The sequence below is a fragment of the Saimiri boliviensis genome, chromosome 9 (genome assembly GCF_048565385.1).
Source record: "Saimiri boliviensis isolate mSaiBol1 chromosome 9, mSaiBol1.pri, whole genome shotgun sequence".
In the NCBI taxonomy this organism is placed as follows: domain Eukaryota; kingdom Metazoa; phylum Chordata; class Mammalia; order Primates; family Cebidae; genus Saimiri; species Saimiri boliviensis.
Genome location: NC_133457.1, coordinates 101,290,923 through 101,307,879, shown reverse-complemented (window position 1 = coordinate 101,307,879; position 16,957 = coordinate 101,290,923). Strand labels below are relative to the sequence as shown.

At 45.4% G+C, this 16,957-nt stretch overlaps 2 protein-coding genes across 4 annotated transcripts in view; one reads left to right on the top strand and one right to left on the bottom strand.

The window, feature by feature from the left end:
• Window positions 1–1,712, bottom strand: part of RPN2 (ribophorin II) — a 60,909-nt gene extending 59,197 nt beyond the window's left edge. The window contains exon 1 of one of the 2 annotated variants that reach the window (XM_039479794.2): window positions 1,458–1,712. In XM_039479794.2, coding sequence (XP_039335728.2) covers window positions 1,458–1,470 — 13 coding nt within the window. In that variant the 5' untranslated portion in view covers window positions 1,471–1,712. The remainder of the gene's footprint in view (window positions 1–1,457) is intronic. The other variant, XM_039479795.2, reaches the window with a different exon arrangement.
• Window positions 1,253–16,957, top strand: part of MROH8 (maestro heat like repeat family member 8) — a 71,006-nt gene continuing 55,301 nt past the window's right edge. The window contains exons 1-4 of one of the 2 annotated variants that reach the window (XM_003931999.3): window positions 1,253–1,604; window positions 7,862–7,983; window positions 10,232–10,377; window positions 12,365–12,487. In XM_003931999.3, the coding sequence (XP_003932048.3) occupies window positions 1,318–1,604; window positions 7,862–7,983; window positions 10,232–10,377; window positions 12,365–12,487 (678 nt within the window). In that variant the 5' untranslated portion in view covers window positions 1,253–1,317. The remainder of the gene's footprint in view (window positions 1,605–7,861; window positions 7,984–10,231; window positions 10,378–12,364; window positions 12,488–16,957) is intronic. The other variant, XM_074406499.1, reaches the window with a different exon arrangement.

Genomic DNA, 16,957 nt, shown 5'->3' with positions numbered 1-16,957 from the left:
TCCCGTCTCTACTAAAAATACAAAAATTAGCTGGGCGTGATGGCACGCGCCTATAGTCCCAGCTACTTGGAAGGCTGAGGCAGGAGAATTGCTTGAACCCCGTAGGCAGAGTTTGCAGTGAGCCGAGGTCCCGCCCCTGCATTCCAGCCTGGCGCCCGGCGTTGGAGCAAGATCTGTCTCAAAAAAAAAAAAAAAAAAAAAAAAAAATCTAGTGAATGATTGTGACTAGCATTTTCCCACCTAGACCATAAATTCCCCTAATAGCACCTGTGTCAGAAGCCTAATCTTCTCACTCCATGTTAATGAAAGCAGTAATTTTTTTGACTAAAAGTTGAGCCCTTAATGTGTTGGGTATGCCCATGCTATGCTGTGCTTTGCAGACACCAAATCATTAAATCCTCACAATATACAACTAAGGTGGCTATTTTTCTGCATTTTACAGAGCAGGAAAGTGAAGCACAGAAGTAGTTACCTGCCCTAGGACGCATAATGGAGAATCAAACTTGAGGCAATTTGAATCCAAAGTCTACTTTTAACCACTTTACTATCCTGAACTTCTCAAATAATGAAATGGTGAGCCACTGACTCATTCATGTGTCATTTTGGGCAAGTAAGTTCCCTTCCGTGGGATTCCAATTTCCCATCTGTCAATATATAATGACAACAGCACATGCTTCCAAAGTCGTGATGAGGCTACATGAGATTCCACCCTGCAGAGTCCACTCAGTAACTTCTAATACAGTTAACTTTACTGAGTTCTTACTTAGTGCCATGCACTGTTCCGAACTATGCACGAAGATTTCACTTAATAGAGCAATGCAACGAGGCAGATAACGTGGCTAACTTGACTAACTTATTTTACAGATGAGAAACTGAGATGCAGAGGTATTAAGTAACCTGCTTTGGGTCACACAATGAATACGACTCCGCCCGCAAGTCTGCACCCAGAGCGTAACTTCAGAATATACTCCAAGCTCACAGAGAGAAGTGAGGGGTTTTCCTTGCCCCTTTCACTGAAGGGGAAACTACAGCCCAAAGAAGGACGATCTGCCCAAAACCTCAGACGGAATAAGGCGCGGCGCCGGGACCAGAACCTTAGGCCGCCAGGTCCAGGAGCCCGCGCGAGTGAAATTAGTGAGGCCAGGCCTACTGGCTGAGACCGCAGTACCCCCGGCTGGGCCTCGGGGCGACCCGTAGCTCCGGGCTGCACCCCCCTCCCCCAGGCACCAACCCCGACAGGTAACCGGCACTCCCCACCAGCTCGCAGGCCTCCTGCGGACCCTCGACCCGAGAACGCCCCCACGCAAGCCTGTGCCCATGCCCGTGTCCCGCAGGGGAAGAGGATCCCGCCTGGCCGGCTCCCGAACAGCGGCCAGTAGCCTCCCGCGGGCGACGGCCCTCTCCCGAAAGAGTGCCGGCCGCGGGGCCCTGCCAACTAGCCACGCGCAACTCCTCACCCGGCAGCGCCATTCCGCCGTGCAGGTCCCGCCGGAGTCCAAGCCGCAGGCTGACTTCCGCTTGGGAAAGCGGCTCCAAGAAACCGCCGCAGGGGACGGCAGGAACTCGCAGCAGGCTCTGCGGGACAGGATGAGTTCTAAGCAAGGGTCAGTGTCCGTGGCCCCGCTAAGGCTGGACGCTTCAAGCAGCCGAGGCCGGGATCCCAGTCCTCGTGCGCACAGAGCCTCGTAGTTCCCGAGGACAGACCCGTTTCCCCCCCGCGCCCAAGCCCACTTGAAAGCGACCGTCTCCAAACGGTCCTATTCCGGGAGCTATCGGGACGCGATTGGGCCAGACTTCTGGGCGGGCCCGAGACGGGGCCGCTTCTGATTGGCCGATATGCCGTCATTCAATTGTATTTCTTCAGCCCGGCCCATTTTAAAGGAACAAGAAAGGTCTCGTTGGGAGGGGAGAGCAGTATTAGGAGGGATTTTCTTTTTTTTCTTTAGAAAATCGTGGCAGTTTCTGGCCCGGCGCAGTGGCTCACGGCTGTAATCCCAGCACTTTGGGAGGCCGAGACGGGCAGATGGCTTGAGGTCAGGAGTTCGGGATCAGCCTCGGCAACATAGTGAAAACCGGTCTCCACCAAAAATACAAAAATTAGCCGAGCGTGGTAGCGAAGCGCCTGTAATCCCAGCTACTCGGGAGGCTGAGGCAGGAGAGTCGCTGGAACCCGTGGGGTGGAGGTTTCAGTGAGTCGAGATCGCGCCATTGCACTGCAGCCTGGGCAACAAGAGTGAATCTCCATCACACCAATACATACACACACACATACACACACACACACACACACACACACAGAGAGAGAGATAAATAAATAAATAATGTCAGCCAAGGGAAGGAGGAAGGGAAAAATAAATTATGTCAGTTCCTTCCAAAGATTATCACTTGGGTTGTTAATAACTGACCTATGAGTGATATTTTATCTGATTTGCAGAGCAATTCAGTGACTCCTAGAGAACATATTAGGCCAGTTTTACAGACTCAACCTGAAAGTGGCTCATGCAGGAACACAGCTCTAGTAACTAGCGCTAATTATTGAATGTTTACTGTGTAAGCCAACACTGTGCCGAGCGCTCTACAAACATTATTTTCTTTCCTTTTTTATTGATACTGGGTCTTGCTCTGTCGCCCAGGCTCGAGTGCAGTGGTGCGATCACAGCTCACTGCAGCCTCGACATCCTGGGCTCAAGCGATCCTCCCACCTGAGCCTCCTGAGTAGCTGGGACCACTGGCACGCATCATGATGCCCAGCTAATCTTTTAAAATTATTTTTGGTAGATACTGTGTCTCACTTTGTTGCCCAGGCTGGTCTGGAACTCCTGGGCTCAAACGACCCTCCCGCCTTAACCTCCCAAAGTGCTGAGATTACAGGCTAATCTCATTTTAAAGAGAAGGAAACAGATTTGAACCTAGGCAGTCTGACTCCAGAATCTGTGCTTTTAACCACAGTATTATGAACATATAAAGTGTACACTATATGATAACTGTTATTAACGTTTTTATTGTCCCAAATATATATTTTATATATATATATATATATATATATATATATTTTTTTTTTTTTTGAGACGGAGTTTCGCTCTTGTAACCCAGGCTGGAGTGCAATGGCGCCATCTTGGCTCACCGCAACCTCCGCCTCCTGGGTTCAAGCAATTCTGCTGTCTCAGCCTCCCGAGTAGCTGCGACTACAGGCGTGCGCCACCATGCCCAGCTAATTTTTGTATTTTTAGTAGAGACGGGGTTTCACCATGTTGACCAGAATGGTCTTGATCTCTTGACCTCGTGATCCACCTGCCCCGGCCTCCCACAGTGCTGGGATTACAGGCGTGAGCCACCACGCCCGTCCTTGTCCCAAATATTTTTATCCAGCATGGGAGAGAGTCAGTTCTTTCTGTGTCTATTATAATAGCAACTAGCCTTATGTGGATGTTTAAATTTGTATTTAAATGAATTAATATTAAGTAAAATTTAAAATTCAGTCTCTTATTTGTACTAGCTGCCATATTTCAAGTCCTCAGTAGCCACAGAGAGCTAGTGGATATCAGACTGGACAGCTCAAAATTATAGGACATCTCCATTATCACAGAAAGTTCTACTGGGCAGTGCTGATCTAGAATACATAAAGAATTCTCCCAACTCAAGAATAAGACAACCAAGCAGTGGTGTGCTGGAGCTGTCTCATACTGTCTTTAGAGAGTCAATTGTTAAATTTTTAGTAATTTTGCAAATTGGTTAAATACAACCATTTAGAAAATTATATCAACTTATCATGAAATGAAGTATATTAGAAACAAAACTGATTATTTCCTAATTATTCCACTACATTTTACATTTGCTGTGTTTTTGTGGTTGTTTATATCTATTGTAACTGTGTGGTGGAAATATATGAAGGCATGCCATTGCACATCTCTTCCCAAGGCAGTATTGGTAGCTAGCTTTTGGCCATGATGGAAATATTTACACCGTAGAATCAGCATATGCAGCCAGGAATGGTGGCTCAGTCTGTAATCCCAGAGTTTTCGGGAGGCTCGGGTAGGAGGATCACCTGAGTCCAGGAGTTAAAGACCAGCCTGGGCAACACAGCAAGAACCTACCTCTGCAAAAAAAAAAAAAAAAAAATTAATTAGCCAGGTACGGTGGCTTGCATCTGTGGTCCTAGTGACTAGGACCACAGATGGGAGCCGCCACACTTGAATTATTTAAATGAAAACGAAGAAAAAGAGAAAAAACAAAAAGACCAACAACAGCAAATCCTGGCAAGGACGTGGAACAACAGGATCACTCATCCTGCTGATGAGAATGTAAAGTGCTACAACCATTTTGAAAACAAATTGACGGCTTCTCTGTTGTTGTTTTTTGTTTGTTTGTTTTGAGGCAAAGTTGCTCTGTCACCCAGGCTGGAGTGCAATGGCACAATCTCGGCTCACTGCAACCTCCACCTCCTGGGTTCAAGAGATCCTCCTGTCTCAGCCTCCCAAGTAGCTGGGATTACAGACACACAAAATTTGTTTTGTATTTTTAGTAGAGATGGGGTTTCACCATGTTGGCCAGGCGGGTCTTGAACTCCTGACCTCAAGTGATCCACCCACTTCAATCTCCCAAAGTGCTGGGATTACAGGCCACTGGTTATTATTTTTTAAGAGGCAAGGTCTCTATCTGTCACTCAGACTGGAGTACGGTGATGGGATCATAGCTTACTGCTGCCTTCAACTCTGGGGCTCTAGGATCCTCATGCACTGGCCTCCTGAGTAACTGGGGCTACAGGCACATGCTACCACGCCCAGCTAATTTTTTAAAAATTGTTTGTAGAGATCGTGTTTTGCTTTGTTACCCAGGCTTTGTCTCAAACTCTTGGCCTCAGGCAATCCTTTTACCTTAGCCTCCCAAAGGCACTGGGATGACAGGCATGAGACACAGCACTTGACCAGGCACCCTCTGAAGAAGTCAGTTATACGATCTACCACACAACCCAATCATTCTGCTTCTAGAGGGTTTCTTTGTTTTTAATTAACTCATTTTGTATTAAAGAAATATATGCATGCAGGACAAAGTTCAAACTTTATTGGTTTGGAGTTTCCTTCCAAAATTGTTTTATTGGCCAGGTGCGGCAGTTCACTCCTGTAATCCCCACACTTTGGGAGGCCAAAGTGGGCAGATGACCTGAGGTCAGGAGAGACCAGCCTGGCCAAACATGGCAAAACCTCATCTCCACTAAAAATATAAAAATTGACCAGGTATGGTGGGGCACCTGTAATCCCAGCTACTCAGGAGGCTGAGGCCTGAGGATCACTTGAACCCAGGAGGCAGAGTTTGCAGTGAGCCGAGATTGTACAACTGCACTGCAGCCTGGGAGACAAAGCGAGACTCTGTCTCAAAAAAAAAATTAAAAGTAAATAAATACATAATTTTTAAAAAGTAATTCCAGCTGGGCCCGGTGCCTCACGCCTGTAATCCCTGCACTTTGGGAGGCCAAGGCGGGCGGATCACAAGGTCAAGAGTTCGAGACCATCCTGGCCAACATGGTGAAACCCTGTCTCTACTAAAAAATACAAAAATTAGGGCTGGGCGCGGTGGCTCACGCCTGTAATCCCAGCACTTTGGGAGGCCGAGGCAGGTGGATCACGAGGTCAAGAGATCAAGACCATTCTGTTCAACATGGTGAAACCCCGTCTCTACTAAAAATACAAAAAATTAGCTGGGCATGGTGGCGCGTGCCTGTAATCCCAGCTACTCAGGAGGCTGAGGCAGGAGAATTGCCTGAACCCAGGAGGCGGAGGTTGCGGTGAGCCGAGATCGCGCCATTGCACTCCAGCCTGGGTAACGAGCGAAACTCCGCCTCAAAAAAAAAAAAAAAAAAAAAAAAGACAAAAATTAGCTGGGCCTCATGGCACACGCCTGTAGTCCCACCTACTTGGGAAGCCGAGGCAGGAGAATTGCTTGAACCCGGGAGGCAGAGGTTGCAGTGAGCTGAGATTGTGTCACTGCATTCCAGCCTGGCAACAGAGTGAGACTCCATCTCAAAAAAAAAAAATAATAATTCCATAAGTTATTTTTTTGTTTTTGTTTTTCTTCTAGAGACAGATTCTCTCTGTCACTCAGGCTGGAATGCAGTGGTGCCATCATAGCTCACCGCAGTCTTTTTTTTTTTTTAATTGCATTTTAGGTTTGGGGGTACATGTGAAGAACATGCAAGATTGTTGCATAGGTACACACGTGGCAGGCTCACTGCAGTCTTAAACTCCTGCGCTCAAGGAATCTCCTGCCTCAGCCTCCTGAGTAGCTAGGACTACAGGCATAGGTCACCATGCCTGGCTAATTTTTTACTTGTTTGTAAAGATGAGATCTCACTGTGTTGCCCAGGCTGGTCTCAAAGTCCTGAGCTCAAGTAATCCTCCTGCTTCAGCCTCTCAAAATCCTGAGATTACAGAGTGAGCCACCATGCCCAGCCTCCATAAGATTTTTCATGTATGCCAACATTTGTGTGTGTATGTGTGTGTGTGTGTGTGTGTGTTTCTGTGTATATACACAAATTCTTATTACTTTTGTGAAAACATTGTTTTGTTTTAATAAAACGTGTCATATCCATGGTTGGACAGCTTGCTTTTTCATCTATCCTAGACATTCAGTAAATAGAGGCTTGCTCAGTCATTCACTCTAGCAGTAATTGTTGAGCACTTCTGTATGTCACTGTTCTAGACTCCTGGTACATTTATGAACAAAGCAGCCAAAGATTCCTATTCTTGCCCTCATGAAGCTTATGTTTTAGCGGGAGGAAATAAATGACAAACAATGAACATTGTAAATAAGTGAAAGGTATATTGGAAGGTGTTATGTGCTATGGGAAAAAGGAAAAGTAGGAAAGGGTAAGGAGGATACAAGGAGTTACTGAGGTGTTCTATCTCAATCTTGGTGGGTTTTTTTTTTGTTTTTTGTTTTTGAGATAGAGTCTCATCATGTCACCCAGGCTGGAGCACAGTGGTGTGATCTCAGCTCACTACAACCTCCACCTCCCAGTTCAAGTAATTCTCCTGCCTGAGTCTCCTAAGTGGCTGGGATTACAGGCATGTGCCACCATATACTCAGCTGGTTTTTGTCTTTTTAGTGTAGATGGGGTTTCACCATGTTGGCCAGGCTGGTCTCAAACTCCTGACCTCAGGTGATCCGCCTGCCTCAGCCTCCCAAAAAGCTGGGATTACAGGCCTGAGCCACCACGCCTGGCTGTTTCCTTTTTTGAGATGAAGTCCCACTCTGTCGCCCAGGCTGGAGTCCAGTGGCACCATCTCAGCTCACTGCAACCTCTGGCGTTCTAGCAATTCTCCTGCCTCAGCCTCTCATGTAGCTGGGATTACAGGCAAGTGCTGCAACGCCCAGCTATTTTTTGTATTTTTAGTGGAGAAGGGGTTTCACCATGTTGGCCAGGCTTGTCTCAAACTCCTGATTTCAGGTGATGCACCCACCTCGGCCTCCCAAAGTGCTGGGATTACAGGTGTGAGCCACCACGTCCAGTGTTGTTTTTAACAGCAGCATAGTATTTCTTTCTTATCCATTCACTCCTAATGAGACTGACAACATGCTAGGTCCTGGGGCTACAACTGTGACCATGTAGACAAGGTAATGGAGTTTACAGTCTGATAGGAGAAGTCAAACAAATCAACACAAATGAGCAAGGTAATTGTAGGTGATGGTTAAATACTATGAAAAAAATAAGGTAACTGTCGGGCCAGAATGACGGGAGCTACTTTCTCTGGATTGGTGATGAATAAATGCTTCTCTCAGAAAGTGACATTTAAGCTTTCAAATGAATGACGGGCCGGAAGCAGTCCTAGAAAACTAATTTTTCGAATCCCCTCTTTGTTCCTAGGACCTGTAGTCCGGAAGTAGTAACAATCCCGTGTGCTTCTGACAGTGATTCAGGAAGTGTGGATTTGCAGCTGGGCAACTTAGAGGCTATTAAAAAAGGCTCAAGTAGCATTGAACTTACAGGTAAAAAGCGGAAAGGAGCGGAAAGGGGAAGGGAGGGGAAAAGAGAATCTATTTTCAACTCAGGCCAAGAGGTATTGATTGAGTACTTGCTGGGTGACCAGCCCTTAACTAGACTTTGATGATGAATTTGGTCCCTGACTTTGAGACCTTGAAATACATTTGGCAAAATCAGATGAGATACGTGGCTCCTAATGTACAGGAAACAAAGCTTGGTCCTGAGACAGACAGTTCTAGAGAAGAGTCTGAGAGCTCGAGGGATTCTGAGGAGGGAAAAGGTGGTGTGGGATGCCTGAGAGTGGGAGGACTTCATGCAGAAGGTGGGATCTGAATTGGACATCAGAATAATTTTCATTCCACAAAATATTCATTGGGTACCAGGAGCTGGGAATACGACAGTGAACGTGACTGACAGGGTCACTCCCCTCATAGAACTTGCATTATTGTGCAGAAAAAAGACCCATAAGAGTAAACAGACAGTCACTGAAGTAACTACAACTTGTAGTAAGCAGCATGGAAAAAGAGGCTGAGACCAAAAATTAGGGAGATGGGAACCTACTTGAAACTCTGGTTGTCAGAGATCACTTGTATGAGACTGAGTGTTATTTAAACCTAAAGGAGATCTGAAAGATAGCAGAGTAACCCATGTGAGTAGAGGGAGTACTACAGATAGATGGGACCACATGAGCATGAGCAGGAAAAGATCTTGGCGTGTTTGAAGAACTACCTTCATTCATTCATATACTCATTCAGCAAATACTTATTGAAGCCCTCCTGTGCTCTAAACTTAATCTAGCAGCTAGAGATATAGCCGCAAACAGAACAGACACAATATACTTACAGATGGGCCAGGCATAGTGGTTCACTCCTGTAATCTCAGCACTTTGGGAGGCCGACATGGGTAGATCACGAAGTCAGGCATTCAAGACCAGCCTGGCCAATATGGTGAAACCCCATCTCTACTAAAAATATAAAAAATTAGCCAGGCATGGTGGTGAGCACCTGTAATCCCAGCTACTCTGGAGGCTGAGGCAGGAGAATCGCTTGAACCCAGGAGGCGGAGGTTATGGTGAGCAGAGATCACACCACTGCACTCCAGCCTGGGCAACAGAGCAAGACTCCATCTAAAAAATATATATGTATATGTATTTACAGATGAACAGGCAATTGGAGCTCAGTGTAATTAGTGTGATAGGGGTAGGGGACCCAGAGTGGATACAGACCAGTTTATTAGTGACTAGGGGATACTTAGCCAAAATGGACAAAAAGGGGACACAGGAAAGGCCTCCTAGAGCTGAGACTTGAAGGATGAGTAGGAGTTAGCAAGGCAAAGGTAGGTAAGGGAAGGTGGGGGAAAAGAAGCAGAAAAATGTAGGCAGAAGGAACAGCCTGTGCAAAGATGAGAATGAGAACATGGTCTCAATTATTGCAATTAGTGGATAAGAGGATTATGGCAGGAAGTGGGTAGAGGTTGCAGAAGAGGCATTCAAGAAATCAAAAAGAATACAAAAATAGAATGGCGGCTCATGCCCATAATCCTAGCACTTTGGGAGGCTGAGGTGGGTGGATCACATGAGGTCAGGAGGTCAGGAGTTCAAGACCTCGCCTGGCCAACATAGCAAAACCCCATCTCTACTAAAAATACAAAAATTAGCCCTGGGCATGGTGGCATGTGCCTGTAGTCCCAGCTGCTCGGGAGTCTGAGGCACAAGAATCACTTGAGCCCGGGAGGCAGAGGTTGCAGTGAGCAAAGATCGTGCCACTGTACCAGCCTGAGTGACAAAGTGAAACTCCATCTCAAAAAAAAAGAATGGTAAAAATCTTCAGATGAAAGATGTGTTAAGGGAAGAATATTACCAGAATCAGTTCTTTCCATGTATTACCTCATTTAATCCTTATAGTAACCCTGTTTTACAGACGAGGAAACCTAGGTTTCAAGACGCAAACTAACTTGATGAAGGTCATACAAGTAGTAAGTGATAGAACCAAGATTCAAACTGGTCTCAAACTGAGTTTTAAGGCCACGCTCCTAACCATTCTGCTACAGCTCAGTCCCAAAGGTTTTTGTAGCTTAGGAGGCCCTTAGAGAATATTGAATTTATAATTGAGAAAACTGAGTCTAGGAGAAGGGATCGGACTTGGTTAAGGTCATAGAGCAAGTAGTAATGGAAGAGCCAGTGGTACTCCCCACTAAACCTCATCACTTTACACAGTACAGAGGCATCATCCAGTGTCTTTCTTTCAATGTTAGACTCAGACATCCCTGACATCCCTGGACTCCATTGGGAGTCCCTGTCAGATAGCCCCAGACACCTGACCCACCAGAACCCGCTCAATGAGGCCATTGTTGAGAAGTTGATCCAGTCCATCCAGGAGGTTTTCAGTGGTGAGCTAAAGGTATGCACAAGCAATTTTTATGAGTTATTTAACTTATTCCTCCGTTTTAACAAAATTTTAAACATATTATTTCTTTATTATGCAAATAATTTTATATTATAGGTTATAAAACATATTTGTACATTGATGTTTTATATTTATATTATAAAATATATTTATATATGTTATATTTACATATATATTTATGCAATTAATGTAAAAACAAAAAAAACATAATAAAATTAAAAGCTGTAATCCCAATCTCCTCAGATAACTACTGGTGACATTTTGGTTTATATTTTTTTAGGCTTTTTTTTTTTTTTTTGAGATGAAGTCTCACTCTGTCACCCAGGCTGGAATGCAGTGGCAAAATTTTGGCTCACTGCAACCACTGCCTCCCAGGTTCAAGCGATTCCCATGCCTCAACCTCCCAAGTAGTTGGGTTTACAGGCACGTGCCACCATTGCCCAGCTAATTTCTGTATTTTTAGTAGAGACAGGTTTCATCATGTTGACCAAGCAGGTCTTGAACTCCTGACCTCAAGCAATACACCTGCCTCAGCCTCCCAAAGTGCTGGGATTACAAGCAAGAGGTACTGTGCCCAGTCCTCTATGGCTTTTAAATCCCATTCACCCAATCAACAAGTAACGAATGAGCAGTTACCATTTATAATGCACTGGGCTAGATGCGTGGAAGAAATTGGAGTAATAAGATTTAAGTCTATTCACAGATAAACAAACTGGGCCACAAACAGAGTGAGACCCTGTCTCAAGAAATAGAATTTATGCGAACCTGTCTCAAGAACTAGAGACCCTGTCTCAAGAAATAGAATTTATGAGACCCAGTCTCAAGAACTAGAGACCCTGTCTCAAGAAATAGAATTCTCGAGATAGGGTCTCATAAAATAGAATACTATTCAGCAATAAAAGGAGGGAACTATTGACACAACAACATAGATGAATCGCAGCGACATTGTGTTGAGTGAAAGAAGCCAATCACAGGTTAAAGAATGTATAATTCCAGTTGCGTGACTTTCTTTTTTGTTGCTGTTTTTTTTTTGTTGTTGTTGTTGTTGTTGTTGTTGTTGTTTGAGACGGAGTTTCGCTCCTGTTACCCAGGCTGGAGTGCAATGGCGCAATCTTGGCTCACCGCAACCTCTGCCTCCTGAGTTCAGGCAATTCTCCTGCCTCAGCCTCCTGAGTAGCTGGGATTACAGGCACGCACCACCATGCCCAGCTAATTTTTTGTATTTTTGGTAGAGATGGGGTTTCACCATGTTGACCAGGATGGTCTCGATCTCTCGACCTTGTGATCCACCCGCCTCGGCCTCCCAAAGTGCCGGAATTACAGGCTTGAGCCACCGCGCCTGGCTGTTTTTTTTTTTGTTTTTGTTTTTGTTTGTTTTTTTTTTTTTTGAGACAAAGTCTCGCTCTGTCACCCTGGCTGGAGTGCAGTGGTGCCATCTTGGGTCACTGCAACCTCCGCCTTCCAGGTTCAAGCAATTCTCATTCATCAGCCTTCCAAGCAGCTGGGACCACAGGCATGCACCACCATGCCTGGCTACTTTTTGTGTTTTTAGTAGAGACAGGGATTTATCATGTTGGTCATGCTAGTCTGGAACTCCTGACCCCAGGTAATCTGTCCACCTTGGCCTCCCAAAATTCTGGGATTACAGGCATAAGCCACTGCGCCTGGCCTAGGAAGTTTAATCAGAACAACACTCCCCAGAGAGGCAGGTGGAAAAGCAAAGACTAAAGGTGGGGAGAGCCAGGCTGGAACATGGAGCTGAGAGCAGAGCTGAGGTCCCAAAGCAAGGCAGGACCAGTGGACAAGGAATTTCACTGAAATCTCTGTCATTTACTCATTCCTTATAACAAAAGACCGATCCTGGATTGAAAGAGATGTCAGATATTTAAAGCATTCCAAGAAACTTTTCAAAAGCTCTCTACAGTTATCAAATAAAGGTGTAACGTATAATTGTATTTTTATCATTTTTCCGCAAATTCAGGGTGAACTTGAAAAGCTGACATTCCTAAGATCTCTGTCTTCTCTCAGCCAAGCTTTACCTTATAATGAAACCACAGAATCATTCATTTGCAGCCACATCACAGATATTGTGCATACCTTACATGTAAGTATTATGACCTTACCACAAATGATTGGGATCACACAAATTCAATGATGTGGCCAAAACATTTTTTAGTGGCTTTCCCTATGTTATCAATCCATTTGAACTCTTCTTGTATCAGTATCTCTGCATGGAGGAGAAATACTCACAGCTACCCCACACATGTGATCACCCTTGAAAACCAATTACAAGAAAATTAGAAAGGACAGGAACAGCATTTGAATTTCTCAGCAAAGCCAATGCTACATTCTCATGAATCAAGCAGTATTTCCCAGACAGTCACCATAATCGAATGCCTGGGTTCAGGTGACAGCCCTGCCTCTTTATAGCTATGTCACTGTAAGAAATTACTTCACTTCTCAATGCCTCAGTTTCCTCATCTATAAAATAAGAACAGCTATATTGGCCAGGCGCAGTGGTTCATGCCTGTAATCCCAGCACTTTGGGAGGCCGAGACGGGCAGATCGCCTGAGGTTCAGAGTTCAAGACCAGCCTGACCAACATGGAGAAACCCTGTCTCTACTAAAAATACAAAATTAGCTGGGCATGGTAGCACATACCTGTAATCCCAGCTACTCAGGAAGCTGAGGCAGGAGAATCACTTGAACCCGGGAGGTGGAGGTTGCGGTGAGCCGAGATCACACCACTGCACTCCAGCCTGGGCAACAAGAGCAAAACTCCATCTCAAGAAAAAAAAAATAGCTATATCTGCTTCACAGAGCTATTGTGACCATTAAATAAAAATAAATATAAGCCACGTACCATGGTACCTAGCACACGTGATGAATTTGAGAAACGTGACTCTATTATTGTTGTTGCATTTTGTTCTATTTGTACTTACTCCAGCCATGCTCTGCCACCAACTTATCCATTCATTCCCTCATTAATTGCCTGACAGTTCCAGGAACTGTCCTGGGAATTTGGGTTACAAAGACAAAGACAAAATCCCTGTTTGTGCAGCCAAACAGAGTATTAAGAAATGTCTCAGGGACTGTTACAAGTTTAAATGGGCATATGGAGGGCACAGAGGAGTGAGTGGTCAGTTCCATGTCAAAGGATCCAGAAGGGCTTTGCAAAGGAGCCGATACACTAAGGCAAGTACCTGATGGTGCTTTAGTTTTCTCATCTGTGAAATGTCTCCTTCAATTTCTCTAAAGCTTTAAAATTCTGATGTTGGGATTTCTTATATGCTCCAGGAATATGAGCTGTTCTTTCTTATATCACAGATCTATAAGGCTAATTAGACTGATGGCTTTTGAAATTCAAGGCTAACCAGCTCACAGTTTAAGTAATGGACAGCTACTAGGATCTTCTATATCAAAGTACACTGTGGTGCTTCAATAAAGGTTACGCATTTCCTGGAAACCATAATCCTTGCCCTTGAAGCGTTTACAGTCCATCTGTAAGTGTCCTTACCTCAAAAAGTAAATAGGTTGAGAACTATTCCAAATAATATATTAAGAAGAACAGGATGATGTAACACAGGTTTAAGAACAAATGTAGGAGCTGGGTGCGGCAGCTCAGGCATATAATTGAAACACTCTGGGAGGCCAAGGTGGGCAGATCACTTGAGGTCAGGAGTTTGAGACCAGCCTGGCCAACATGGTGAAACCCTGTCTCTACTAAAAATACAAAAATTAGCTGGGCATGGTGGCAGGCACCTGTAATCTCAGCTTCTCCTGAGGTGGGCAGGAGAATTGCTTGAATGCTGGAGGCGGAGGAGGTTGCAGTGAGCCGAGATTACATCACTGCACTCGCCTGGGTAACTGAGCAAGACTCTGTCTTAAAAAAAAAAAAAGAGTTTGAGACCAGTTTAGGCAATGTGGTAAAACTCAATCTCTGGAAAAAAAAAATACAAAAATCAGCCAGGTATGGTGGTGCATGCCTGTAATCCCAGCTACTAGGGAGGCTGAGGTGGGGGGATCAACTGAGTCAGAGTCAGAGGTTGCAGTGAGCCGAGATCATGCCACTTCACTCCAGCCTGGGTGACACAGTGACACCCCATCTCAAAAAAAAAATGCAGCTTTCTGCTTGGCTGTCCTCCTTGGGAAAAGGGACGGGACGTAGGCAACCATAGGATCCTAGGACCCAGCTAGAGTGGCATGTTTCTAAAGCTCTGTTTTCACCAGACTTGGCAGCAATGGGTTGCCACATGGTTCAACCAGCCAGCTCGTAAAATCCACAAATGCAAGTCTCAACAACAAAAATACACTGAATTGCACACTGAATCTGTTCAAATTGCATTTGAATCTGTTCACCCAGTAATGAAATGCCCACATCAGATTGACATCAAAGTATAGGTTGGCAAGGGATTCCGCCTAGAAAAGATAAAGGTAGCCAGTCTCCATGAGAAAACTAGATGCATTACTGCAGCATTGTCTAAGTCTACAAAGTTCCTGCAAGCCCACACATGGGGCTGAAAAAGCACAATTCCCAGCAACCAAGGGGGGAGATGCCCAAGAGGAGAAGCAGTTATGCTGAGGACTTGACAATGAGGAAAAAGCCGGGGTCAACATAGAGAAAGAAAACTTTAAGGCGTTTAGCAGTCCTCCTGACCCAAACCAGTGCGTGGCTCCAAATAGCCAAATAAACAAAGCCAAGGAAGCCCATGACAGAAAGTGGAAGGAAGAGGGAAAAAAATTGGTGTGGCACTTAACCAAACATTTCTTTTTTTTGGAAACAGAGTCTCTGTCACCCAGGCTGGAGTGCAGTGGTGCAATCCCGGCTCACTGCAACCTCTGCCTCCCAGGTTCAAGCAATTCTGCCTCAGCCTCCCGAGTAGCTGGGATTGCAGGCACCTGCCACCACGCCCAGCTAATTTTGTGTGTTTTTAGTAGAGACAGGGCTTCACTATGATGCCCAGGCTGGTCTTGAACTCCTGATCTCAGGTGATCCATCCGCCTCGGCCTCCCAAAGGGCTGAGATTACAGGCATGAGTTTACCAAAAATTTCTAAATAAGCACATGAAAAGATGCTGATTATTGTGATCAGGGAAAAGCAAACTAAAACGACAATAAGGTTCAACTATACACCTACTAAAATGGCTGAAATAAAAAAGAAAAGCAATACACTGTTGAGAACTTTAATGAAAAAGAAAAGAGGCTGGGTATGACAGCACCTGCCTGTAGTCCCAGCTACTCTGGAGGCTGAGGCGGGAGGAACACTTGAGCCCAGGAGTTGGAGGCTGTAGTGAGCTATGATCGTGCTTATGAATAGCTACTGCACTGCTGCCTCAGGAACACAGTGAGACCCCCATCTTGAAAGAAAGAGAGAGGTGGTGGGGAGAGAAAGGGAGGGATAGAGAGAGAGAGAGATGGAGAGGGAGGGGGAGAGAGAGAAAGAGAGAGAGGGAGGGAGGAGGGAGGGGAGAAAGAGAGAGGGACGGTGGAGGGAGGGAGAAAAGGAAGGAAGGTAGGTTATGGTAACTGGGATAAAGGAAGGAAGGAAGGAGGGATTAAGGTGAAGTTGTGTTCTTTGTAGGGGGACCACAGTGAACTGACTTTAATGCCAAAATTCTGGGGATTTTAGTGGTTGTGCCCTTGAGATAACCAGGTGTGGGTGAGTAGAGCCCTGGGAGAGCTGTCTGGGCTGAAGACAGAGTCTTAGGCTTTGTCCCTTCCAGACTATAAAGCCACGAAAATAAATGCGCTCTTTGAGGAAATAAGGAAAGAGAGCAGCAGCCTACCAGCAAGATCTAAGTCAGACCAGAGCTGGAAAGCAAAAGGAGAAAAACTCAGAAAGGGGCAAGAAAGGGAACCTTGTAGTGTTTATTGAGCACTCACTGTATCCTAAGTTTTTTTTGTTGTTTTCGAGATGGAGTTTTACTTTTGTTGCCCAGGCTGGAGTGCAGCGGCACTGTCTCAGCTCACTGCAGCCTCTGCCTCCCAGGTTCAAGCGATTCTCCTGCCTCAGCCTCCCAAGTAGCTGGGATTACAGGCATCTGCCACTATGCCTGGCTAAATTTTGTATTTTAGTAGAGATTGGGTTTCACCATGTTGGCCAGGCTGGTCTCGAACTGCTGACCTCGAGTGATTTGCCCACCTCAGTCTCTCAAAGTGCCAGAATTACAGGAGTGAGCCACCGTGCCCAGCCTGCATCCTAAGTTCCTAGCGAGGTCTTTTTTATTAAAGATAAGAGAAATCCCCTAGAAGCCCCTGAAACACAAAAGGTGAGATTTTTTTCTAAGGATGGCTGATTGTTTCCCAGGACCCCTTGAAAGGAGGAGCAGCCTCACCCAGGAAGGGAATGAATCTAGAAAATAAAAACCTTCCACATACTCAAGGTTAGCTTTCTCTCCATCTCTTATTTTTGCTCTCTTGTATGAATTTCCATTTCTACTCTCTCTGTCTTCCTCTCCCCCATCTTCTCTCCCCAAAATTGGCCATCTCAGTTGCCTTATCCATAGGGACCAGTGCTCCTAAATTTAAAATTTTTTTCCTTTAGAAGACCATCCAGACTGAGATTGAAGCTCTT